General features: G+C 31.4%; 1 protein-coding gene and 1 pseudogene across 1 annotated transcript; one reads left to right on the plus strand and one right to left on the minus strand.

Moving 5' to 3' along the window:
- Positions 1-420: 420 nt before the first annotated feature.
- On the minus strand, positions 421-6,324 carry LOC8274628 (protein IQ-DOMAIN 32). The gene is made up of 6 exons (XM_015720194.3): positions 5,943-6,324; positions 4,519-4,848; positions 4,209-4,430; positions 3,198-3,278; positions 1,340-3,086; positions 421-834 (listed from the first exon to the last, which is right to left on the minus strand). The coding sequence occupies exons 1-6, from the start codon at positions 6,027-6,029 to the stop codon at positions 815-817; spliced, it is 2,487 nt and encodes an 828-aa protein (XP_015575680.2). The 5' UTR covers positions 6,030-6,324; the 3' UTR covers positions 421-814.
- A 7,045-nt stretch (positions 6,325-13,369) lies between these two features.
- LOC8272802 lies at positions 13,370-15,123 on the plus strand (annotated as a pseudogene).
- The last annotated feature ends 11,713 nt before the right edge of the window (positions 15,124-26,836 follow it).

Here is a 26,836-nt window from a genome sequence, read left to right on the forward strand (position 1 = left end):
ATTAAGAAATTCTAAAATCTATTTTAAAATCATAGATTTAAAATTCATATATTTTAAAATTTATGAATTTCTTTTAAAAAATTATTTGAATTAAATATAAAATTCATAGAATTTTATTTTATTCAAGTCTAAAAATAATTTTAAAATAACACAAATTTATTAAAAATAATACTAAAATAAAAAAATAGTATAACAATCTATCTTTCTTTTAAAATAATAAATTTTAAAATTTCCTCTAAATGAAAATTATGAAATCCTGAAAAAGATAAGAATTTTTTTAAAATATATCAATTAAACACTGTCTTTTCCCTTCATCTCTTAAGGGTTGTTTTCTTATAGGATGGAAAGCATGGAGACATCCAGGGCTGGAATTATGAGTAGCAAGAAACTGAAATCAAACAAGATGTGGAGCGGAAGCAATGGAAGGAATAAAAGAATTTTATTAGCATCGTGGAGCTCACCAGTCCGAAGTGACCGTCTCAAATTCCAGATACAAAACTCAAAACACGTTTAACAACCCTCAATCAATCATATCACACAAAATAATATTTCAACAACCACACAACTAATATAGAAAAGTTCGAGAAAAAAAAATAAGAATAATAATATAAACCTTCTTTGGGTACTATTAATATACAAAGAAATCCTTATACTGTTCTATATATCTCCTTCCTCACCTCACCAAACTCTTGATGTCAAGCATGGGACTAAAATGCCACCTTGGCGAAAAAAAATATGGTCAACACAAACCTCCAAGTTTTGCCTTGCTGGTTAAACTACCACCTTCTGCACATGATCGAATTTCGAATACTCTTCACCTCTGCCATTTTTTCTCTGGAACAAGGAGATTTCAAGCACTTCAGTTTCCAAGTAAAAATTGACATGAGATTTCCTTTTTACCTAACAGCTAAAGACTTAAACCTGAATGCGAGAGGCGGTTTAGGCCTAAATACATCCACAAAGTATGGAACGAGAAGTAGAGTTTCATCCTAAAATCCAAAAAAACAATAAAAATTGCCCTACCAGAAATATGTTGTCATTATCTACTTTTCTTGAGCAAAAAAGAAAAGGAGAAAACGTAACAACATTGTCGGCAGCAACAGTTAAACACAGTTTCTAACACGAGAACCATCGGAACGATCCATCATTTTAAATAACAAAGACATCCGGTATAAGCTTATAAATTCTAACATCCAATGACATCATCAAATGGATCATGCAAGATCTGAAAGTAAATTAATGATGTCTTGAATTAGGAAAAAAACATACTGAAAAACTTAAGCTTAGGCAAATATATAGCCAAGGCTAATAAAATGAGTAAAGGAAATTTAGAAAATACCATGAATAACCTGGCTGCCATTTCCCTTTGTACCCTGCTGTGCTTGAGACATTGAGCGTTGGATGCGCGGAGATCCCTGCCTTCCATTTGCACCAGGTAAGGAATGTCTCTTCTTGATGTAATCTCTGTCCTGAACATCTGGGCTTGATCTTGGTGAACTATTTGCTTGGATCTTGGCTCTTGCTGATTCCGTAGCTTGCATAAAATGAGGGACCGAATTGCTACTGCTACTATCCCTGGGTCCTTCATCAGTCTGCTCAGGTCTTATTGAACCAAAAGAATTACGCCTCTTCCCATTCTTTTGATCTTTAGGTAATTGTTCCATGCTACTTCTTGCACCAGAATCAATATTTGAGTTTGAAGGAGATCTCTTACCAGCTGAAAGAGACTTGCGTTTTTGGCTGGAAGCACTCTTGTCAGTTTTGGTCTTCTTTGCTTTCACAGATAGTTGACTAGAAGGTGTTCCTTGGGATTCTGGAATGGTTATATGGCTTCTTGGGGAAGCTTCTGGCGATGTTCTATATGCCGGACCGCTTGTCTCTGAATGCAGTTCTACTTGGACATCAGGAGCACTTCTCTCTGGCTTCAAGTCTATGTTTGGGGAGTCTGCAGCTACAATTGAATTGACAGATACACTTCTCACATTGTCAAGTTTTTCAGGCTTGATTACTACAGAATCAGACAAATCTGACAGTGAATCTGTAGGCTCAATCTTGGATTCAACATTATCCTTTTTAATGTCAAGATTGCAGGTTTCTTTCTCTGTGGATCTTGCTTCGTGCTCATTATATGCAGCTCCAACTTCAGATCTATCAGGCGAGTCAAGAGTGGAAGTAACAGAAAGTTCAGTACCACATTCAGAACCACCATATTGAACCCTCAAATTATTCGGAACTGAGTCTTCAACCATGTTGACCTCAATTGTACTCATTGCAGTATTTTCCCCAGATGAAACTGTGTCCATGTTCAACTCAACCCCACTATCTTGATAAGATGAACTGAGTGATTTATTTGAATTCATTGTCACACTTAGCTCCTCAAATTTGGAATGGGCAGCAACAAATGCAGGATTACTAGCTTTTCTTGATCCATATACAAACTTCTTACCTTCAGTCTCCAATTGTTCAGAGGCATACCTTTTCATAGAGCGCTTGGGTTGATCAGTTTGTTCAACTTCAGTTTCAGCCTTATGAGAAAGAGCATTGAGTTGCATTTGAGAATTTACATCAGATTGCATAGTTTGGCTTGGAAGAGTATTTATGTCTGACGACGGCTCTAATTTGACATGCATATGAGAATTTATATCAGATTGCATACTTTGACTTGGAAGAGAATTTATGTCTACTAAGGCCTCTTTTGCATCAGATTTACTGATCTTCTCGAACTGGGGTAGCTCCGAAGCACCTCCTACTAAAGAAGAGGTTGGATGACTCTCTTGAAACTCAAAGTCATCTGCATCATTAGTCATCGGATTCTGTTTGGCTTCAGAGGGCAGAACAATTTCCTCCAAATTGGACTTTGAATCTCCCAACTCAAGAGAGCCTTCACATGGAACTACAGTTTCCAGTAAAGAGGCCAGATGCGCTTTTCTCTCACTTTCCAGTTGCTCATTTGTCGATCCGGGTTGTGGTGTTGGTTCTGCTGATGAAACAGACATCCATCTCTCTAACCAGCTCCAAGCAGAATTTGGTTTCGAAGGATCACACTTGATGTGTATAGGCCTCGCTTTTGGTGTCGATTCCATTAGCTTTAGTAGTAAACAAACATCATTATGTTTGGGACAAAACAAAAGCGATTTATGCAGTCTACAAATTCATCAGAATTCAGAGACAAACCAAATGACATTGATTTACCATACCTGACGAGCAAACTTATTGCTAAGTAGCTTCTCCATTGATTTATATGTTACATTTGGTCTGGAAATTGAGGTCCCCTCCCCCTGAAACACAAAGATTATCAATGAAAACCGTCTATGAATTACAGAACAGCAATTACGGTCCAGAAAGAGCAGAGAGTTATTCTTTTTCTTTCTTTGTTATAGACGATGTATCCTATTTTCTTTCAGAAAAAAAAAAGAAAGAAAAAGAAGAAAGAAATAAGGAAAATACAACATAGAAAGTCAACAAGGCAGAGCAAGAACAAATAATCTCAGATCAAAAGAAATTCCCTAAGGTCCACTTAACTTGTAACCTCAAGCCCTAACATATATTTAACAAAGTATTTGCATTTGAAAGGTTCATCTTGTTCAATTCCATTCAAAAGATGCCTTTTTGACCAGCAGAAATATAGCAAATTGCCACTTGTTCTCAGTTTCATGTACTTTCCATATGCTTGTCAGGCTGATTAATTTTTCTGCAGTTGATGGTAAGCAGAAGGTGAATACATTATATGATCCTGAAAAATGTGCCCCCATTTTTCACATGGTACCTGAGCACAATGACCTAAAAAGAGATAGCACCTCGCTTCACACATTTCCTTCTTTTGCATAAGTAGCACATAAGCATAAACATGCCTTCTAATATCCTGGGGATATAATCTGCATGCAGTAAGCAAGGGGTCCAAACCCTGAATTAACACTGCTCATTCCTGGAGAACTCATGCCTCACCTTCAGTCACCTCAGCCTATGATTGTCACTTAAGATTATGAGGCAGCAATTCTTCTTATCGCTTTTACCTAAAACATGCATAATTGCTACTTAAAAATTCTCTCTAACGCCCTAAAGTCTCTTTTATCAGCTAAAGGTGACAAGAGATTGGCAGCACACACCCATCTTTCAACCATTATGAGCCACAATAGTCAAGCAGAAAGAAGATTCAAGTGGCAGAAACCATTTAGTCAAAACATCTTAATTTAGTTTAGTGGCAATACCAAGGTCTCTGAAATAGCCTTCTCATGCTTTCCATCTATATTGATTTCTGTAGATGAGCCCTCTTGCAACAAACGAGAACGGCGAGCACGAACAAGTGCTTGCATTTTGACAATGGCTTGTACACATCTTAGAGTACCAACAGCATGCTGTCGGACCAAATGTCCGCGCACAGCAGCTTGCAGTTTAATCAGATTTTTCAGCTTGACCAGCTTTTTCCGGGCCTAAAAATAAATTTTGATGAAACCTAAGGTTAGAGTGCTACAACCCAAAAAGTGAGAATAACATTTCAGGAAGAAGAAAGAAAAATACCAAAAACTGTCTGACAGCAGTTTGTATAACAATAACAACAGATTCTTCAAGGTGGGCATGAGCTTCACTTTCATCCTTGGTGACAACAATAGTCTCAGACACTTTTGAGTCTGCAATCGGCAACTGTGGCTTCTCATCAGTACACTGTATCACAGAGATTTTCTCTGGAACATTAGAGGAATCTGGTGATTGGAAGGTAAGAGTGGCAGATTCAGAGCTCTCCTTATTGGCCGAATAAGGGGCTTCTGCAATGATAGTATTGCTTAGAACTCGATGACGGGCAGATCTCTTCCGGAAACTCCATCCGCGTTTGTCACTTGAACTCTTGTTCTGAAACAAAATTCAACTAAAATCATCTAAAAGACAATGCAAAAGCAAAAGTTCAATCACCTTTAGCCCAACTCTGGTTTCACGCCCTAAGCTAGATAAAATAAGACCTCTTTGGACTCCAAATTTTCAACACAATTCTGAAGGGATTGCCTAATAATCTCATAGGCATAGAAGCTAAAACATAGTTCACAATGAAATGGAAGTGCACACTTCCCCAAACAAAATAGTTACATAAGCACTTGAACATATTCTGAATAATGGTAAATGCTAGCAATAGCTACAGTTTTAAACCAGTGACCCCATTAACTTATGTGATTCAAGCTGGAAATATTTTAGCAAATTTTTAGCAAGGGACCCACTTGCCACATCTGGACCAATGGCAGCATAGCTCTGGAAATTGCAACTATTACTCCCCACTGACCGATGACTAGCAACAGTCTCTTTAATCAATCATCCAAAAAATCTCAATTCTCACACAGATGATATAATCCCAACGTGAATATTGAGCTTGACACTGCTAATTCCATCCATGAATCTCAATGCACAATACTTGTGCAATGGCATCAATTATCTGCGGATCTTGGCAATATGCTGCTTCAAGCTCGCTTCAGCATAAAACACAGCACGACCCTGCATTGTGCATGCTAATCTAGAAAACTAGACTAGAAATAATATCTTTTAATTAAGATTAATGAAACCAAAATACATTTCAAACGTCAAATAGATCTAATGCTTAAAACATACCCTTCCACTGACTTATTCACTGATCAGCTTTACTAATCAATAACTAATTACACATTAATCAGATCTGAAGGCGATTTGTTAATAAGACATATAAGATTAAACAGTACAGTGTAATCTCAGATCCCAATAATTTCCATTTCTAGCATTATCCCAGTTCCCGTTGTGGAAAAATAGTTACCAATTATAACAACAGTGTAACTAACAAATTCTTCAAATTCAAACAAACCAACTCAAAAACTCAACAGTCCAGCTCGCAAAATCGAAAAATACGAATATGCAGCAGAGCATTGAGACAGCAAATTAAAAAATTCGAGAAACAACAACATTGTTGACTTCTCAGATTTAGATACCTCAGGAGCCAGAAGATCATCATCGTCTTTATCAGCTGAATCACCAGCGCATGTTATTATTTTGAAACAAGAAGTGGATCTTCCCATGTTCTTATCCGTTTCCTCTCTTACTCACTACACACCTCCACTCCAGGCTTCACTTCCTCACTCTCTCCCTCTCTCCACTTTCTGTCCCAGACAACGCACCTATATTGTTGTGTGTCGTTGGAAATTGCAACAAACAGCACCGGACCTCAATACTTTCCTTATATCTACTTAACTCTGTTTTTCAATTCCGCCATTTTAACATGGCTTCACTTTTATCCGTATCCGTTTCCTTCTCTCTCCCCGCCCTTTGTCCGTTAAAAAGGCTGCTAGTGCTCCTAAACCTTTTTCCTTTACTTTTTCCATTTTATTATTGTCATTTTTCTCAAATGGTAAATAAATAATTATTTGTTAATTCCTTGTAGTTTCTTACATTGAATTATAATTGCCGTCTTATTTACTACATTATGCTCATTTTAGCTCTCTGTTTTCTTCTTCCCATTCTGTCTCATTTGAATACTTATACCAATTATTTGTTGACTTTTGTTGCTTTAATTAATTTATATATTTGTCTTGTCCAGATTCATTGATCACTAATAAGTTTTCATTTTCTTTCTTTTTATGAATTTAATTTTTATTTTAATCAGAAAAAATTATTTCAAGTAATTAACATGAAAAATTAATTAATATCTCATTGTTCCGCTAAAATAATATAAAAAGTATAATTTACCATTAAAATATCATTAATTTTTCTAAAATAAATTATTATATGATCATTATTGGACATTCTATTTTTTAAATTTCTGAATCTTTAGAAATATGAATTATGAAAATTTTATTATGTATCCAAAATAATTTATAAAATTTATGATAACTTAATTATAAATTTTAAAGTAATTAGACTTAATGCTATTTATAAAACTCAACAAAACATATGTGGTTTTATTTTTATTAATTCATTGAAATATATATTTCTAACAACTAAAAAAGTATATCATATGGCTAATCTTCTTGCCAATCTATACATTGGAGCTTTACTGTATAAACGAACAGCAACGCCATTTGTTCATATGAAATGAAACGGCAAAAATTAAATGACCCAACTATGTCTTCATACAAAACAGCAATCACAGATTAAACGACCCAACTATGTCTTAATACAAAACAGCAATGACAAAGTTAAGTATATATATCTTTGTCCAAATATATATTTATGTTCATGAATTTGTATCGATGTAAATTTTTAATTTAATTTAATAGATATTTAAATTTTATTTTTTAATGTTTAAATATTTTTAACTTTTAATTTAATTTAATATACATATAAATTTTATTTTATGATAATATTTAAATATTTTTATACAATACATATGGACGTATTGAATAATATATATATATATATATATATCAAAAAGTATTAAAAAATTATAAAATAATAAATTTAAATACTTATTAAGTTAAATTAAGAGTTAAAATGATAAATTAATTAAATGGCTAAAATTTAACAATATAAATATGCATCAAACCTATACCTTTTCAAGAAAAGTATTATATATACTCGCCCTCTTATGTTGTGTCTAAATTTATGAAACTAACAATAATTTTATTGAAAATTTGATTATACCGAGTCAAGTATTATGATTTTTAGTTTTTACTTTAATATATTTATCTGAGTTTGAATTATAATCGAATTTGAAATTATATTTAAAATTTTAAGTAATTAATTACACAATTAAAATATCTAATTTTTATAATGTACTATACTTGTAGGTATATTTAAGCTCATAAAAAATATTAACAAACTAAATACTAAATTTACTTAATAATTATTTATTTACTAAATCAGGTTTTTTAAGCAATATGAGTTTTATTTATATAAAAAAATAATATAAAGTTTACAACACTAAAATTGATTGAAAAATATATACATAATATTGGGTATAAGAATCCATAAATGAATGTCTTTTTGAGACATCCAATAAAATTCGAATGATAAAAAAGATAATTATAATAGTATATATTACTAATAATAGTAATATCCGAGTTATAAGTATAATGAATGTAAAGATAAAATTAAACTTTCGTCCTTACATTTATAAATGAGGTCAATTAGCGAAGAAAAAAATCTAAATACAAGTCGAGATAGAAGGATGATTAAAGTTTGATACAGCTGATAGTTGTTTCTCACGGAACAGCTATATTAAAATATTTGGTAAAAACTTAAAAAATAGTAGCTGATAGATGATTTAGTTATAATTAGTTGTTGATTGTATTGTTTTAGAATTTTTTTATCAGCTGATAGCTAATTTGATTTTTATTTATTTATTTAGATATATTATCCTTATTAAACTTTATTAATAGTAATTTATTTTAAATTGGTCTCATATAATTAAATTTTATATTTTAAAATAAATATTATTATTTTAAACCTTTAATAGTTAAATGATTATAATATTTAAAATTAAGATTTTTTATTAATAGAATTTAAATTTAAATTTTTAATTTTAAAATAATTTTTATAAATATTTTTAGTAGTAAATATAATTAAATTAAAAAAATTAATAATAATATTTTGAGTTATTATAAATTATTTTTACTAATTCATATTATTAAATAATAATATAATATTTAATAATAAATTATACTTTCAATAGATCTTAAATAAATTTTAGTAAAGGATTTAATTTCTCACCTATCACCACCAAATACCACCTGCTTTTTTGCTGAACCACCCGGTTCTAAGTTGATTTGACGCTCCTGCCGATATAGTTATTAGTTTCATGTGAGTGATTTACAACGACGACGTAGAATATTATTCACTGACGTAAAATAATATGCCTTTATCTTAAACAAATAATTATAATACCAAAACCGGTGACCAAAGTCATTGACATCTGTTTTGTCTGATATGCTACGTGGCGACACGTGTAAGAACATGGGTGGCCCACACCACTCTGTTTATAGGATGATCATCTGCCTGCAAAAGCAAACGGCATGCCATCTTTAGCTGTGCAAAGGGCATGACATCTGTTTCTTATCATATCATCTTTCTCTTGACTATCATACCCCTTATAATTGGAGAATTAGTTAGAGTAACTGCCAAGGATTCTCATTTGTTTTTGTTTTTGTTTTTTTATTATAATAAAAACTTTTATATACATACCACTTCATCCATATTAATTAATGTTTTTTACTATTTTTTCAATTAAAAAATATTTAATAAATTAATTATAAAAAAATAACTAAATGAACTAAAAATTACTTGTTTATCAAATTATTAAAAATTGATCATAGCCTTATATAAATTTATACAACTTTATAAATTAATCAATATAAATAAGATAAAGAAAATAATTATATTATATATATGCAAAAATAAAAAATAATCAAAAATCAATTAATATAAAATTGAGAGAACAAACTACAAGAAAGTCTTCCAATTAATAATATTTTTTTTGTAAAAATTAAATATACAATTCATCTTTTTCTTTAAATATCATAAAATATTTAATATTTATTGTATTACTATATACCAAGTTTAAGAATTTTGTTACTCAATTTATTGATAAAAATATTTTCTTAATTAAAACTCAAAAGTATTTAACAGTAATTAATTTTTTATAATTATAAATTTTTATACAATATAACTAGGATATTTTTATAAAATTGATAAATATTAAAATTTTATATAAAATTCTGTCGTCGACTTTTAATAAATAATAACCACACTTAAAAGAATTAGTAAAATTAAAAAAGCAATCATATTAATAATTGACATTATAAGAAAATTGATGATTAGTGTATAATAGAAAACTAAATGTTTGCACGTAACTAAAATTTATTAATGATTACAAATTAGTTGATAGTTTGATGAGAGAAATGAATATTAAATCACAACGATTTAAAAAGTGGGAAACTTACTTCAGTTAAAAAGATTAATATTTGAAACATCTATTTTCCTGCCATTTTAGTAATAAGATAAAGGAACAAAAGTAATGATTTGAGAGATATTGAAGAAACCAATTCTTAAAGTTAAACATGTAAGGTTAATTAGTGTGAAAAAGAAGAAATCATTGGAGGGTAATATTGTCAAGAGAAATGGAATAAATGTAAAAAGGAAAAGAACTCTACAACTGTTAAAACAAAAGTGGGACCCCGCCAAAGCTAAGAGACGAACGATCTTTTTAACGTGAGGCCGCGAGAGGAGTGAGTGCGGATAGCCCCACCTGCAAGTTGGATGCCATGAATTTGTCAGTGTGGGACCCCACATATATATAAGACGATAACATTTTTATATTATTAGGCCTAATCAAAGATTAATCAATCATCACCCATTGATTAAGCCATATTTTATTTGTTAGCAATTTAGCATAGTCAGGACAAAAAGGATTGATTAGGGGTATTTATCATCTCTCTTTCCCCAAAACCGACTGATTAAGATTAAGATTAACATGTTAATACTTTAGCCTAATCAAATCCATTTTTGCTGTGACTTACCCCATGAATTTACTAATGCATTTATATGTTGCTTTTGTCTTCTTTTTTAATTTGGGGTGGGGGAGAGGAGTGAGGGAAAAAAAAAAACATATATTAAAATCTTGATGAAACATAAGTAAAAAAGATGTTTAGTTTAGAAAACCAAAACTATTCTTTTTTTCTTAAGCAAAACAAGAACTATAATATTAATATAGTTGTGTGAAGCTATTTACCATTCAATTAATTGATTTTTAACTTAGTGATAAATAAAAGTATTTCAAAACAAAGTGTTTGAATCTTACTAGTGTTATTGAAATCTCTTATAATAAACTTTTTTGTGAAAACAATTAATGATGGAAAATGAGACTATACCAAAATAGATATATGAACAGAGAGTTTAAACTCTTAAGAGCCCTATTAACAAAGTTAGGCCCTTTCTTTCTCAAAAGAAACAATGTCAAACTCTTTGATCAGAATCATTTTGAGTCGCTCCTACGGAAAGAAGGTCTCCCATCACAGAACCCATCAATTCACATTTCACACACACCCACCTATTTGGAAACATTTTTAATTTTAATAAAAGAGTGATAATTTTATAAGGCAAAGGGAAAATGAAAATGGGTTTAAAAAAAATAAAATTGAAATGGCCAGGTAAAGAATTGTTTCAGCAATTTAGGTACAACGGCACATGACTGCCCACCATTTAATTTCAGACTTTTCTTTAGAGGTGGGCTGGTGGAGCCCCCGTCACATGGAGTAAGAAACCTGATGATGATAATGCGAGATAAGATGTTCCTTTCATTTATTTATTTCTATTTTATTTATTATTTTTAATTTTTTACTAACCCAATTAATTTTCCTTTTAGTAGCTAAGCCTGAGGTTTTAAAATGGTTAAATCTTATTCTTATTATTACTTTCTAGCAATAATTTATTTACTTGGTGATGTAGTTAAATTCATAAATCTGGATTGATGATGTATATTGGGTAAAAATGCAGTGTATATCGCTACAGGCTATCAAGATCCATGAATGTTGTGGCGGCATTCAACCATACAGAGCAGTTAGTAGACAATAGATGGTGCTACTTTCTGTCCTATTCGTATGTCTTATGAAGAGAGTTTTAAAATTTTAAAATAAAGATCATATATTAATTGCTATTATTCATTTAGACCATCATTAATCATGTTTTATCCAATCAAGGAATATGTATTTTGAGTGCATTAATTTATAAATAAAGGTTGCCTTTTAATATAATGATAATTAATAATAATAATAAAAAAAAAACTGCAGGCAAACTGGGCTGTCAATTCAGTCCGACCCGAATGGCTCAAATTGTTCTCTTTCCTTCTAACTGGTTTATTATAAGAACTCGATCACATACAGGCATATGTTACAGCACCCATGTGCTAAAGAAAACAAAAATCTAAAATGATGAAATGGGATGAAGATGTGGTCTTGAATTAGACCCATGCCCTACATACTTCGTTTCAAATTCCATTACGACTCTCCACGGCTCCAACAAAAATGTCTCTTATGAAATGGACACAAAAAATTTGCAATCAAAATGGTACGACCTATGATAATGCGTCCAGTTTGGCTTGCATATTGCATGGGGTCTTCCTTCGATTCAAGCCTTAATATAATTCTCCAAGAAGCAAGTCGGGAGGGAGTGAGGTCACTAGCATTGAGAGCAACATATGCTTTTCACATAACCCCCCTTTGGAAGCAAACCATATGAGTCATCATCCTCAGGAATGGCCACTTCATCTGACATTTTTTCTTTCCATTGTACAGAGAAAGCTCAAGCACATCGTGCATTCCAACATTGACCCAAACTCACGCCTCAATAATCTTCCTTATATTACATGTGATGCAGCACATGTATGTTATACATCTAGAAAAAATATAAATTCAAATGCGATATGCTTAATATTACGGGAATTTAATTTTAATTAGCGAAAAATGCAAAAAAAAAATAAAAAAAAATGGACTTTTAAAATCTAATTTCACCTCGCATATATGAATTTGGACTTCACAACTTCACACATAATAACAGATTTTGATTGGTTAATGAAACAAGAAAATTGAATTAATATTCTCAAAGAAAAAAAAAGAAAGAAAGTTGAATTAGATAGTAAACAGCTAACAGGGTGATCTTGTCATTATATATTATCTTAATAGTAAATTTGTCGGAAGACTATTTAATGATATTAAGAAAATGTACCAAATCTGTTGGGGTTAATTGGATGTTGCAGTAGCAGGGAAAGCCGAAATGGCAACTCCTTATAATGCCTATGAAAATCAGAAGCTTGGACTTGGGCTCCCCCAGTTCATCTAAGCATGGAAACCCAGGCCTCACTTTTGGTTAAAATGGAAAATCTCCATTCGGCCCATTTGGTGGCTTGCCTGCCTGGAATGCCAATTATTTAATTATTTTCAAAGATAGAAGAAATCTCATTAAATCTTAAAGTAAGCTCCATTAAAAATTTAATCATTGCATAACTATTCATAAAAATTAATCACTATATAATTATCAAAATCAAAAAATTTAAGTTACATATTATAAATTCATGATCTACTAATGCAATTTAACTAATCTGATATATAAGTTGACAAAAACCATGTATTAGGGGAAAGCCCAAGAACTTGGAAATTCCGAAAAAAATAATAATTAATAGATCTTTTTGTGACAAATATTTATATATATATATATATATATATATATTAAACTCACTTATCTAATATGCATGATTGCATGTGGGTGATTCACGTGATATCTGTAATCTATAATGTCAAAAAAAGTTAAAACAAACTGCAATAATGGCATCATCAGCGCGTGAAATGATGGAATCGTCGGTAGCATTGAATTTGAGATCATATATATACATACACTTTTTAGCCAGTTACATATAACCAGGAAGCCATCCCTCAAATTATACATGATGGTTCCATTTATTTTCCTTTTATTAGCTCTTCCTGTCTTTCTCTCATTTCTTATTCCAAAGCTTAAAACTAAACTAGAACGAATTCTCGCTTACCCCCTGGCCCTAAAGGTCTTCCCTTGATAGGCAACTTACATCAATTTGATCACATAGCTCCTCAGGCCTACCTATGGAAGCTTTCTCAAAAATATGGACCTTTAATGTCCTTGCGTTTAGGTTCTGTACCAATCTTAGTAGTTTCTTCGGCCAAGATGGCTAAAGAAATCCTTAAAACTTATGATCTTATATTCTGTAGCAGACCTTCCATTGTTGGCCAACAAAAGTTGTCCTACAACGGTTTAGACTTGGCTTTTGCACCTTATAATTCTTATTGGAGAGAGATGAGAAAAATATGCGTAGTTCATCTTTTTAATTCTAATAGGGTGCAAAGTTTTAGTCCCATTAAAGAAGTTGAAGTCTTGCATATGCTTGAAAAGATCTCCAGATCCTCTAAACCAGTAGACTTATCTCAGGCTATGATGTCTCTTACAAGTACTATAATTTGTAGGATTGCTTTTGGGAGAAGGTATGAGGAAGATGGAATCGAAAGAACTAGATTTCAAGCTTTACTTCTGGAAACTCAAGCCTTGTTTACTAGTTTTTTTGTTTCAGACTACTTTCCTTTCTTGAGTTTTGTTGATAGGCTTACAGGAATAAACCATCGCCTAGAGAAAAACTTTCAAAGAATTCGATCTTTTCTATGATCAGATAATCCAAGAACACCTTGATCCTAGTATACCAAAGCCTGAGCAAGAGGACATTCTTGATGTCTTACTACAAATTTGGAAAGACCGTTCTTTCAAAGCGTATCTTACTCCGGATCATATCAAAGCAGTTCTCATGGTTATCATTATATTTACTATTACCGGTCCAAACTTTAGTTTCGCTCTTTTATTATTTCTTGCTCTTAATTTTGTTGGTTATCTTATTAGTCTCTTTGTGTTGTCTTTGTAGAATGTATTTGTGGGTGGAACAGACACTAGCGCAGCAACTGTGGTTTGGGCTATGACCTTTCTGATGAAGAATCCCATAGCAATGAAGAAAGCTCAAGAAGAAGTTAGGCACATTATTGGGAAGAAAGGTTTCGTAGATGAAGAAGATACCCAACAACTCGTTTATCTCAAAGCTGTGATTAAAGAGACTCTGAGATTGCAACCTACAATTCCTTTATTAGTTCCAAGGAAATCAACTCAAGACTGCAATTTAGGCGGATGCGAAATACCAGCTCATACTGTAGTTTATGTAAATGCATGGGCAATTGGAAGGGATCCTGAAGTTTGGGAAAATCCTGAGGAGTTTTGTCCTGAAAGATTCATTGATAATCCTATCGACTTAAAAGGACAAGACTTTGAGCTAATACCATTCGGAGCTGGCAGAAGAATTTGTCCAGGTATATATATTGGCCTTACAACTGTGGAGCTCTCTCTTGCTAACCTGCTTTACAAATTTGATTGGGAAATGCCTGCTGGAATGGAAAAGGAAAACTTGGATATGGATGTGAATCCAGGCTTAGCAGTGCATAAGAAAAATGCATTGTGCCTGGTGGCTAGGAATTATATATGATAAATTGGGACAAGATAATAAATTGTGCAAGAGTATTAATGTAAGAGGAGCATGTATAATATATATTTTTAGGTATATTTATCTTTGTGCTTAATGTTAATAATATTTTTTTAATAATATGTTTGTTTTAAAATGTATTTTTCCTAAGTTTGTTTATATATATAATTTTTTAAATATAATTTTTCTATTTTGACAAACTGATTATAAAATTAAAGCTCGACTCAAAAGATAAATTTTTTGATATGTAAATGCATACAAAAAAGAAAGTAAGTAAGCAGATACTTGAATCACTCTTCTTTACAGGCAAAATCATTATTAAGCTGTTGAACTTTTTTATTTTATTTCATTGAGCCTTTAAAATTTAAATTTATTTTATTGAGGTTTTATATTTTTATTTTTAATTTTATTAAGAATTTTTTATATATGTTTTGTGAAACTTTTTATTTGTTTCATTGAGCTCTTGCATTTTTAAATTATCAATACAAGTAAAAGTAAAAGTATAAGAGCTCAATGAAATAAAATAAAAATTTAAAATTTAATAAAATAAAATTAAAAGATCTAGAAATTTATTTTACCTAATATTAATATAAAAAACTATTTAAATTACATATATAATAATTCATCAACGAATGATGTAAATATATAATCTGATAGGTAAATGTAAGTATTCATATTCTTGGTCAATTTATCTAACCATACGTTTGGCTCAAATTTTAGAATGATATGAAATAATTATACTTTTATATATTATTTTATTTGGTTTAGTATGACATGTGAATAGAATAATAATATTTAGTTTTAGTCAAAAGATAATATTTAATTTATAATTATTAATATACAATGAAAAATATGAAAACCATGCACTAAGAAAAACCCCAAATGGCAACTCTTTGAAAAGGCCCATTCAAATAAAGAGCTTGGACTTGCAAAACAGAGATGGCAAACCCAGGGCATGAAGACCCAGGCTTTGTCTTTTCACTTACAATGGAAAACCTCCCATCTGGCCATTGGTTGGTCGCGTGTGATGTCGTTTTTTTCTTCTTCTTTCATATTCTTTGCAATACCTGTTTTACCCTTGTGCTCTCGTCCCAGTTGAGTCTCTTTTTTTTTTTTTTTTTTAAAAAGAAAATTACTTAGTTTACTATATATCTTTATATATATACTAAATAGATAAATAATTAATACATATTAATTGATTCTAAATGGAAGAGTATGCGTCAATTATCTAATACTAAAATATGAAACACTTATATATACATATAATTCTCTTATTAGTTTTGGTGTATGCACTAAACTTAACTATGAATATGTTAAAAATTTATACTTAAAAAAAAAAAAAATTTAATCTTTGAAAAATAGATAGCAAAAATGCTCTTTAACATTTTTCATATTTTAACATTTTCCTTTAGATTATTCTTCAATTTTCACCATTTAAATTAAAAAGACAAAGATATTTCATATTTTATTCTGTTGTTTAAGTTCTTAAATTCTTATGATTATTATAAACTGTAATTAAATATTTAAGCTTTATGTTCACTTTTTACCTTGTACATTTTTTTTTAATATTTTTTTTGGTATATATATACATATAGTTAATTTAGAGTGTATCAAACAAGACTTTTACGGGTAGCAAATTAGTTCTTGTAGTTGTATATCCAATATTCGAACTCAACACCTTAGTTAAGTTTGAAGAAAACCTTACCATCTCATCTATATACTCTTAGGTGTATTTTTACTTTATATTTTGTTCAACAGATAAAGATTACTGAACAAAAAGAATAATTCACAAAAATCAAAACAGAATAATTCCCAACCCAGAGGACGTGGAAATAGAGGACGCAGAGGATAAGGAAATTATCACTATCCAAACCAGCGTTCATCATTTGCTGCTTGCCAGATTTGTGGCTATTCTAATCATTCTGCCCTTGATTGTCGACGCCGGTTTGATCACAATTTCATTCCACGTCAAAACCAATCTGTGCATAAGAATTACAATGGTCCTCAACCCCAAGCAAATGTTGCTCTTTTACCAACACCAACATCAACAGAAGAAAATTCAATGATTGAGCAGTCTTGGTATCCAGATACAGGTACAAGTCACCATGTTACACCAGACCTGGCTTCCTTAGACATTGCGAATGATTATAATGGTAAGGATAAACTCGTAGTTGGTAATGGTAATCGGTTACATATTTCACATATTAGTTCCGGCTCTATTCCTTCTTATTCCAAAAAATTTGCTTTAAATAATGTCTTTCATGTTCCATCTGTTACTAAATCTTTATTATCTGGCCAAAAATTGTATCGTGATAATAATTACTTCTTTGAATTTCACCCTAACCATCGTCTTGTGAAAGATCAGGTTACTAAGAAAACAATGCTGCAAGGAACAAGTGAGTTGGGACTTTATAAACTTAGCAAAAGATTACAACAGCAGAAGAATTTGAATGCTTGTCTTGGCCATCCCAATTTTCAAACTGTTCGTAGTTTAGTAAAAAAATTTCAATTGCCATGTTCTTCTGTTCGTCTTCCGTTCAATAAGTGTGAGGCATGTTGTTTAGGCAAAATGTCTCGGTCTTTCTTATCTTTAATGTATCATCATAGTTCTAATTTGTTAGAATTAATTTATTATGATGTTTGGGGCTCTGTTCCTATTTGTTCTGCTTCAGGATATAAATATTTTATAATTTTTATTGATGATTATTCATTATTTACTTGTATTTTTTCCGATTAAGTGCAAAAGCGAAATTTTTCATCTTTTCTATTAATTTTAAAAAATGGTTGAAAATCAATTTAATCGCAAAAGAAGGCTTTCAGAGTTGGCTCTGATACCAAGTCAGAGATAGAAAGTAATGGCTGAATATATCTTATTATGAAAAGTACACCATTCTTATATAGAGTAATACATAGATGTAACAAACTATAACAATAAGAGAAAAATAAAAATGCACATAATAAATTAACAATATAAGTTAGTGATCTTTATATGCTGATACACGCTTTGTCCCATTACATACTTAGATTTGTATCTTTGATGATGTTTATAGCCCGCCATGTTTATCTCATTATTCTAACTTCTTTTCCTAATTTAGTATGATATTCTCGTTTATACTTTTTGGGTGAGTTCAAAAAAGAGTGTGTCATGTTTTTTCTTCAAACTATATGCATGCTTCACTAGAAAGTAGAGACTAATTTGCTAAGAGTCATTTCATAATTAAAGTGTTGATTTTTTCACTAAAAGATTACGTATACCTCAAAATCATAATTGAAGTGCTTGCAAATTTCTCTTTTAATATCTATTGTCCCTTCCATATACTGTTTGATTAGTCCGCGCTTACGTATAAACATGCCCAAATTATTATTCCATTTTCCATGTATAGCTTAAATAATGTTTTTTCCGAGAAACATGTTTCTCGACATGCATCTAGAAAACCTCATTTCAAAATAATAATAAAAGCAAAACAATTGCAATTTACTCAATTTTCTTTTCGATAAGCCCAGTGAATTTTTAAGTGAAAAAAATCAACTAACCCAATCTTCATAGTTTATGCAGCAAAATTGTACGCCAAAATGCATAAACATTGAGAATATTAGAAATTCAACTGATTAATGAATTGAATTGGCGAAGGTGGGAAGTGGGAATAAGTTGAGAGGATAAAGTGCAGAGTTTTAGTATTAGATTTGGTTTTCAATTCAACAAATTAACTTTATAAGTGTGTGGGTATAAAAATCAATAATTAATTAAATACTCTTATATTTTCAGTCAAAAGGAGCATAATTCTATTGCAGCAACCAATCAGGGCGAACAGAAGCTACCATATATACATCATGATAAAAGAAATAAAAGGAGAAAAAGAAGCAAAATGGAAGATGACTTGCTTGGAGGATTCTCTCGGTTTGGTTTGGTGAAGCTTTGAAAGAGTTGTATTCTAGGCAATAAGACAAATCTGCTAAAACAAAGAGCAAATATGTGCACCCGACATCGTCTTTCACACGTCCAACATTTATTATGAATCTTTGGACTATATATCTATCCATTGTACACATGACAGGCGAAACAAACAAGTTCCATGTATAAATTACTATAGTTTTGCTGTCACTATATATATATATTATATCTATTAAGCGTACGTAACTTGAAAACTACACAATATTTGACAGAATCTTTTTATTTTTATACACTCTTTCTCGTTTTATAAGGTTACGTGCTGATATTTTCCAAATTCGCTTTTTGGATTTGTTTGCTCTTCTACGAAATAAAAGAAGAATATTATTATAATGACAAGCTTTAGTAGCTTTTTCCTGGTTGCTGGCATCAATAATGAGATCTAAATAATTAAATATACATGTATATATACAAGGACCTCTAGTCTTTTCAAATCATAACCTGAAAACGATACATTGGTTTCAGTTATAACTTAATTCATACGTAACTTGGATCTATTTGATGAATATGTATGTGCTAAATGAATGTAGTTTTTGCAAGTTTTTTGAGCTTGTGAGGTGTTTTCTTAATAGGTAATAAGGAAACCAAGGTCAGCGCAAATAAAGATTAATGTTTCAAAAGTGAGTTTTAGGTCATAGTACTCAGGGTAGTTTGATTGAGGGATTAGACGAGAAATTTTGTAAATTTTATGGATTTAATTTAAATTTATTATTTGACCTGTAAAAAAATGGTATAAATTCATAAACTTTAAGAAATTTTTTTAAAATTCCTTATTTTTAGAGTTTTAATTTTTCAAAAAGGTAGAAAAGTCTAAAATCTATTATTTAAAAAAAACGATAAATTGTTATACTTTCTTATTCTAATATTGTTCCTAATAAATTTATTTTATTCTAAAATTATTCTTAACTTTAAATAAAAAATCATTATTTTTATATTTACCAAACAATAGAATTATAAAAACTTATAGATTTTAAATTTATGAATTTCAAGATCTCTCAACCAAAATAATATCTTAATATTGTCTCTGAATTGTGAGATTTTAATATCTAAACAGAGTCAATTAATAAAAAGAATGATTCAGCTATATTCAATGTTCTAACAAATAGTTTAATGAGTGACAATGTAACGTATAAATGGCTTATAGTTAGATTTTAATATATATTTAACACATATTTTAAATTTTATCCATATATTTTTATATGCTTATGTATTAAGCATTGGATATATTATAAAAAGAGTAGCTAAGAAATTTTTTTGAATCTTGTTTGAGAGTCCAATTAAGCTAAGTAGAGATTATTTGTTTTTATGTATTTTTATGCGGGTGGCTTTGAATGGAGTGCTTCGTGTATATTTGATATATGATAACTTTCCAACATGTGAAATAAAATAGGAAAGTACCAATAAATTTAAAAATCCAAAAATTGGATAATAATTTCCCGTTCAATGTGCAACTACTAGATTTTATCATTAACTTGAACAAAAGAAGCCAATACCCGTCCACTAAACTTTGGCAAGATTATTTATGCTGGCAATACTTCTTCTATACGGACGACGTTTAGCGACGATAGACATTAATCCGTCATTCTTATTGTTAAATTTGTTTTAGCGACAACTTATTCAAAATTTTGTCGATGTTTTTGCTGGTGCAATAAGACATCATCTGGTTCCATTTATTCTGGGTAACTATTTTAGGGACAGGGGTTCACACAAAAAAGAAAATTAAAAGACGACGTCTTTATAGATTCCGCCTCCAAAGTTTTAGTAAAAGATGTATTTTCTTCCGGGGAGATTACAGGAATAATTATCTATTGTCAATTAAATCAAATTTGAAATATATATGGCTTGAAAGTTAAATTTTGCATCTAGCTTTTGTACGAAAAAGGAAAACAAGAAAAACAAATAAAGTTGGTCAGAATGCAATCTATATACGATAGCTCGTAGTAATTAATTGCCTAATATAATTAAGGTACCTGAACGAGTACCTAAAGCTCTATGTATCCAGTATTCAAGTGCTTCAATAAGAAAATAATAAAAGAAAAATTAATCTCAGAATTAATCCGCGATCCTTAAACAGGAAGTGAATTCGTCGTCTTTTCTTCATTCATATTTGTATAGGGTAGAACTAATTTTGTTGAACCCATTTTTATAACGAAGGGCAGTAGAATTAAGTTTGTTGGAGCCCATTTTTATAATGAAGGGCAACTGTATTATGGCTTAATAACAAATTTAATTCGATAAAAAAGTTGATTCGGTGAAATTCATTTAAAAAACAAGTCAATTTCAAATTTCATAAAAATTACTTAAGCTCATAAAACCTGAAGAATGAGTAAATTTAGCTCAAACTGAACCCGATAATTGATAAATCAATTTTCTAACTAGCAAATATTCAGCTACTCGATTACACCTATACCTACCCAAATGGAGCTAGTCGAGTTTATGCAAAGAGATTGAAGGTAGAGTGGTCTGTCTTTCATTATGATCTTGCAATGCGTAATTTGGGGCCTTTTTTCCCTTGTCCTATCCATCAATTTCTAAAGAAATGGTGCCAATTATGATGGAAAATGAAGATCTTTGACATTATCACATCACCTTCCAACTACTCCCTATTTTAACTGAAGTTTATACAATCAATCAACTAGTTAAAAAAAAAAATCTAATTAATTAATGGATTTAGAAAAATGAAACTTATGGGCTTTAATTACAAGTTAATGGACTATACTAAAATTTAATAAATCGGTATTCTTTAAAAAAAAATATACATATATTTTTTACAGTAAATTTTAATATTTTACAATTATACCTTTAAGTTATTTCATTTCTACTGTTTTTATCTATTTTAATTTCTTTTGTACGGTCTCTACTTCTTTCTCTTCTTTTTAATTTTTTTTCCCAGTTATTCTTCTCCTCTCCATCTCTTTTCTTCTTTCTCTATTCATTTCTTTAGCTCCCATTTTTAAATCTCTCTTTATACATTTGCTTTTGTGTTTACCTATATGGGTGATGTAGGAGGAAGAGATCGAGAAAGGGAGGAGAAGAAAGCATAGGAGGAGGAGGAGAAATGAATGCAAAAGCATTTCTTTCCATCAACTATAATTTTATCTGCAAAACTATTTACATTATTTGAATAGGTCCCCGATTCGCCTATCTAATATAATCCTATATACACAAGATTGATTTCAGTCATCACACTGCTATAATTAAGTTACAAACAAATCATAGAGAAAGGAAATGGTGGAAACGGTGTTCTAGGAAGAAGGCCATCATACAACAAAGAGATTCTGTTGCACGAATCTAGCGGCTGGCTATCGAAACCAGCTGCATTCTGAGCTAAACTATCTCTAGAGCTGTGATAAATTTCATCAGCATGAGTTTTAGGCACGTAGACTGCATGAAGCAGTGAGCTTGCCTATAGAATGCGTAAACAAACACTCTGACTAGGAGCCTGACAGAAACACGAGTCCTGTCAACTAAAGGTAAGAAAAGATAAAGAAAACTTAAAAGAGAAAGAAGAATCTATTCTACACCTTTATTCAGTACACTTGAAGCCATTAAATAGACAAATACATAACAGAAATAGCATAATAATAGGACTGTAAACTAAAACATGATATGTAACTAAACTCCTAAAAACTAAGACAATTTTGACTTAGACTACAACTAAACTATTCAAAATTAAATGCAGAAACCAACTATTATTCTAACAATCCCTCTCCTAAACTGAACACTGCAGTGTTTCAGTTAGGAGTTTCAACATTTTTCAAAGTGCAAATATCCATTAACCTTCTCAAGTTTTGGAAAGGAAAAATTTCGAGATATGTCAGCCAACTGTTCCTCACTTTTGCAATATTTCAGATCAATGGTTCCATCACTCCTTAGATCTCTTAGAAAATAGTATTTTACATCTATATGCTTGCTCCTTCCATGTAATACAAGATTTTTTGACAACTTAATGGCTGAAGTATTATCACAAAAAATCATAGTAGCTCTTGGTTGTTTGAATTGCAACTCGCCCAAAATTCTTCTTATCCAAATCGCTTGACAAGCACAAGCTGTGGCAGCAACAAATTCAGCTTCCGTGCTTGACAATGTGATAATCTGTTGCTTCTTGGACGACCACGAAATAACACTTGTTCTAAACAGAAAAACATAGCCTAAAGTACTTCTCCTGTCGTCTTGATCTCTTGCATAATTTTTATCAGTATACCCAAACAAATTGGATGTTTTACCCCTTCTGTAAAATAGCCATAATCTCTAAATCCTTGCAAGTAACGAAGAATTCTATTGACAACTAACAAATGCATTTCTGTAGGATTTTCCATATATCTACTAATTAAACTTACAAAGTACATTATGTCTGGCCTTGTAGCAGTAAAATACATCAATCTGCCTACAATTTTCTTGTAAAGTGTGTTGTCAACCTTCTTCCCTTCATGATCTTTATGTAGTTTCAAGCCAAGCTCAACTGGAGTGCTGAAAGGATTACAATCCTTCATCTTAAATCTGTCCAAAATATCTCCTACATATTCCTATTCATTCAAGTACCCATGCAAGAATGTTGATTTGACATCTAGTTAGAAAATAGGCCATGAATTTTGAGCCGCCAATATAACGACCAATCTAATTGTGTCATGTCTAACAATTAGAGAAAAAACTTATGTATAGTGGACCCTATATTGCTGCTTATATCCCTTGACCACCAATCGTGCTTTGTGTTTGTCAACTTCATCATTTGCTTTCAGCTTTGTTTTAAACACCCACTTTACACTAATGGTTTTTTATCCTTTTGAAAGGTCTGATAATTTTCAAATATCATTTCTTTCAATGGAATTAATTTCATCATCCATAGCTTTTCCATTTTTCTTCTTTGACATCACTCTCAAAGGTTGTGGGATCATAATTTGAAAATAAGGCAAAGTGAGTAATTAGATTTTTAATTCCACTTACCTCATAATCTTCCATCCAAGCAGGCCTTCTTCTAACACGCCTAAGAGATTGATCTTCTTCTTTATTAACATTATTGATTGTTGGTGATATTTCAGTGGCTGTTGGATTTGTATTTAATGAGCTTTCAAACATGCTGGATGCTGAAATTTGCTCTTTTTCAGCATTATCATCATAAAGGACTTGAGCAGGCTGCTGCTTATTCCAGTTCCATATGTTTTGTTCATCAAAAACAACATCCCTGCTGATCACTATATTTTTCAAACATGTTGGACACATTTTTCAGTCTTGTCATCAAGTTTCTTCCTTTTTACATTTGGAACATGAACATATGCTGTGCATCCAAAGATTCAGAAATAATCTACGACTGGTCTTCTTCCACTCCAAGCCTCTTATGGAGTCATATTTTAACAGCAAAACTTGGACTTCTGTTTAAAATATGAATGCTCCAATTAATTGCTTCAGGCCAAAAAGTCTTTGGAACTGCTCCTCTTGCCAACAAGCTTCTCACCATATTTAGAATGGTTTTGTTTCTCCTTTCTGAAACACCATTTTGTTGTGGTGTATAGGCAGCTATAAGCTCTCTCCGAATGCCATGCTCTACATAAAAAACTTTGAATTCCTTTGAGCAATATTCACCATCACGATCTGTACGAAGTGTTTTGATGGTTTTGCTTGCTTCATTTTCAACATGGGCTTTGAAGCTTTTAAATATAAAGAAAGCTTCTGATTTTTCCTGCAAAAAATAGACTCAAGTTTTTCTCGAAAAATCGTAAGTAAAGGTGATTAAGTGTCTTTTACCTCCATTCGTAGATGGATTTATTGGTCTGCAAATATCTGAATGCACCAGTTCCAAGACTTCCTTTGCTCTCCATGACTTCTCTTTTGGAAATTGAGGACGATGTTGTTTGCCAACAACTAGACCTGTTCATGGGCCTGGGTACCCGCCCGGCCCGCCCAGGCCCGTACTCTTCGGGCCGTGCTTGGATAAAATTTTTGTGTATAAGCTTGGTCCGGCTCGAACCCACAAAAAGCCCGTACTCCTCGGGCTGGGCTTGGAATTTATATAGAAACCCAAGTCCGGCCCGGCCCTGCCCGATGTCTAGTTTAGTTAGAAAAAAAATGTCAGCTTATAATTAAGTGCCTTATACTACTTAGCTAGTTATTATTTCTGTTTATAGTTTTATTGTTATTAATAATATATGGATTTTTAGGTAAGTTTATTATTTATATATTGATTTAGCTTACTAGTTATTTTTATATATATAAAATACTTATTAATTTAAATATTTTTTGTTTTATAGGAATGTGAATTTGCCTTGAAAGAGTTTTCATCTATATTGTTGTTCTTTTATTTTAGTTTTTGAAGTTTTATTTAGATGGTTAAAAATATTAATTGATGTTTGTATCTTTATTATCATGATGAACATGATTATAGGGTTTAAATTTTGAATATTTATGTTGAAATTGGATTTAAATTTTGAATATTTGTGTTGAATTATCGGCCGGGCCCGGCCTGAGCCCGCCTAGACCCTGCCTGAGCCCTCCCAGGCTCGGCTAATGAACAAAGGTTTAATAGTTGGTCGGGCCGGGCCGAGCTTTTTAAAAAATTTTGGGCTCAGGCTTGGGTAAAGAGATATTAAAAAATCTTTGGGCTTGGGCGGGCTCGGGCTTGTTCAAAAAAAGTCAGGCCCGACCCATGAACAGGTCTACCAACAACACATTCTTCGCAAACTTGGAAAGGATTTGTAATTTGAGGAAGACCGGTCACCATATTCTTCTGTTGTAGAGTCTTAATCCACCCAAACTCAAGTGGCTAAAACGAAAATATCCATAATCATGAGGGATCTTTTATTTCAGCCATCAAACAAGACTGAATATTCTCAGTTTTTAAAGGAAACAATATGTTTGAACTCATATGAACAACTGCAATAGCACCTCTAACAGGATCATAAATTTCACAAGCACCATATTTAATAGTGATAACATATCCGTTTTCTTGTAACTAACCAGCACTCAATAAATTACTTTTTAGATTAGGGATATATAACACATTAGAGATAGTTTTCATAAAATCATTTTTAGTTTTTTTTATCTTAATATCACCTTTTCCCATTACTTTAACTGTAGAACAATCACCAAAACTAACGTATAATGGAAACTTTCATTTAGATGAGAAAAAGAAGACTTACTTCCACTCATGTGATTACTGCATCCTGTATCTACATACAAGATATTTGACTCAGGTTCCTTTCCTTCTTGAACAACCATCAACAACGTTTCAGCCTCTTTTTGCTCAATAAAGTTTGATGTCTCTACCTTTTCTTTGTTGTTAGGCAGTTTAGTGTAACACTCAGAGTGATAATGACCAAGTTTATGGCATCGAAAGCACTCAATCTTGGATTTATCGAATTGTTGATCTCGTCCTCTGCCTCTTCCTTGAGAGTGATCAGCACTGTCATTGTTGTTGCTTTAGTCTCCTCTTCTTCTGCCTGTACCACGACCCTTACCTCTTCCTCTACCTCTTCTTTTAGAATTTTAAGAAAAAACTGAGGTAGAAGCCTTTAACGCTTGCTCCTCTGCAAATGAATCTCTATTCATATTCTGTTCATGAATTAATAAAGAACTTTGAAGTTCATCAAGAGAGAGTGTGTCTACATCTTTGGATTCTGTAATTGAATAAACAATATAATTAATCTTGGATGCCATGGATCGTAATAATTTATCAACAATGACAACATCAAACGCATTTTATTTGCCATAACCATGGTCTTTGCAAAATAGCTGGTTACAGATTCATCATCCTTCATCTACAAAATCTCGAATTCCTTTCTCAAGGCTTGAAGCTGTGCACGCTTTGTTCTAGAGGAGCCTTGATATTTTTTCTTCATTGAATCTCATATATCTTTTGACGTTTCTTTGCAAAGAATAGTCTCCATGATAGCACGATCAATGGCCTAGAA

Source organism: Ricinus communis, chromosome 2, assembly GCF_019578655.1.
Source record: "Ricinus communis isolate WT05 ecotype wild-type chromosome 2, ASM1957865v1, whole genome shotgun sequence".
NCBI classification, from domain to species: Eukaryota; Viridiplantae; Streptophyta; class Magnoliopsida; order Malpighiales; family Euphorbiaceae; genus Ricinus; species Ricinus communis.

Bases quoted from the DNA above. Each gene is read 5' to 3' on its own strand.
- LOC8274628 (XM_015720194.3), bottom strand. From the start codon at position 6,029: ATGGGAAGATCCACTTCTTGTTTCAAAATAATAACATGCGCTGGTGAT. The intron at 4,431-4,518 runs GTATTTTTCTTT...ATTTATTTTTAG, and splicing joins CTGCTGTCAGACAGTTTTTG to GCCCGGAAAAAGCTGGTCAA. The intron at 3,279-4,208 runs GTATTGCCACTA...TTTGTGTTTCAG, and splicing joins AGGCTATTTCAGAGACCTTG to GGGGAGGGGACCTCAATTTC.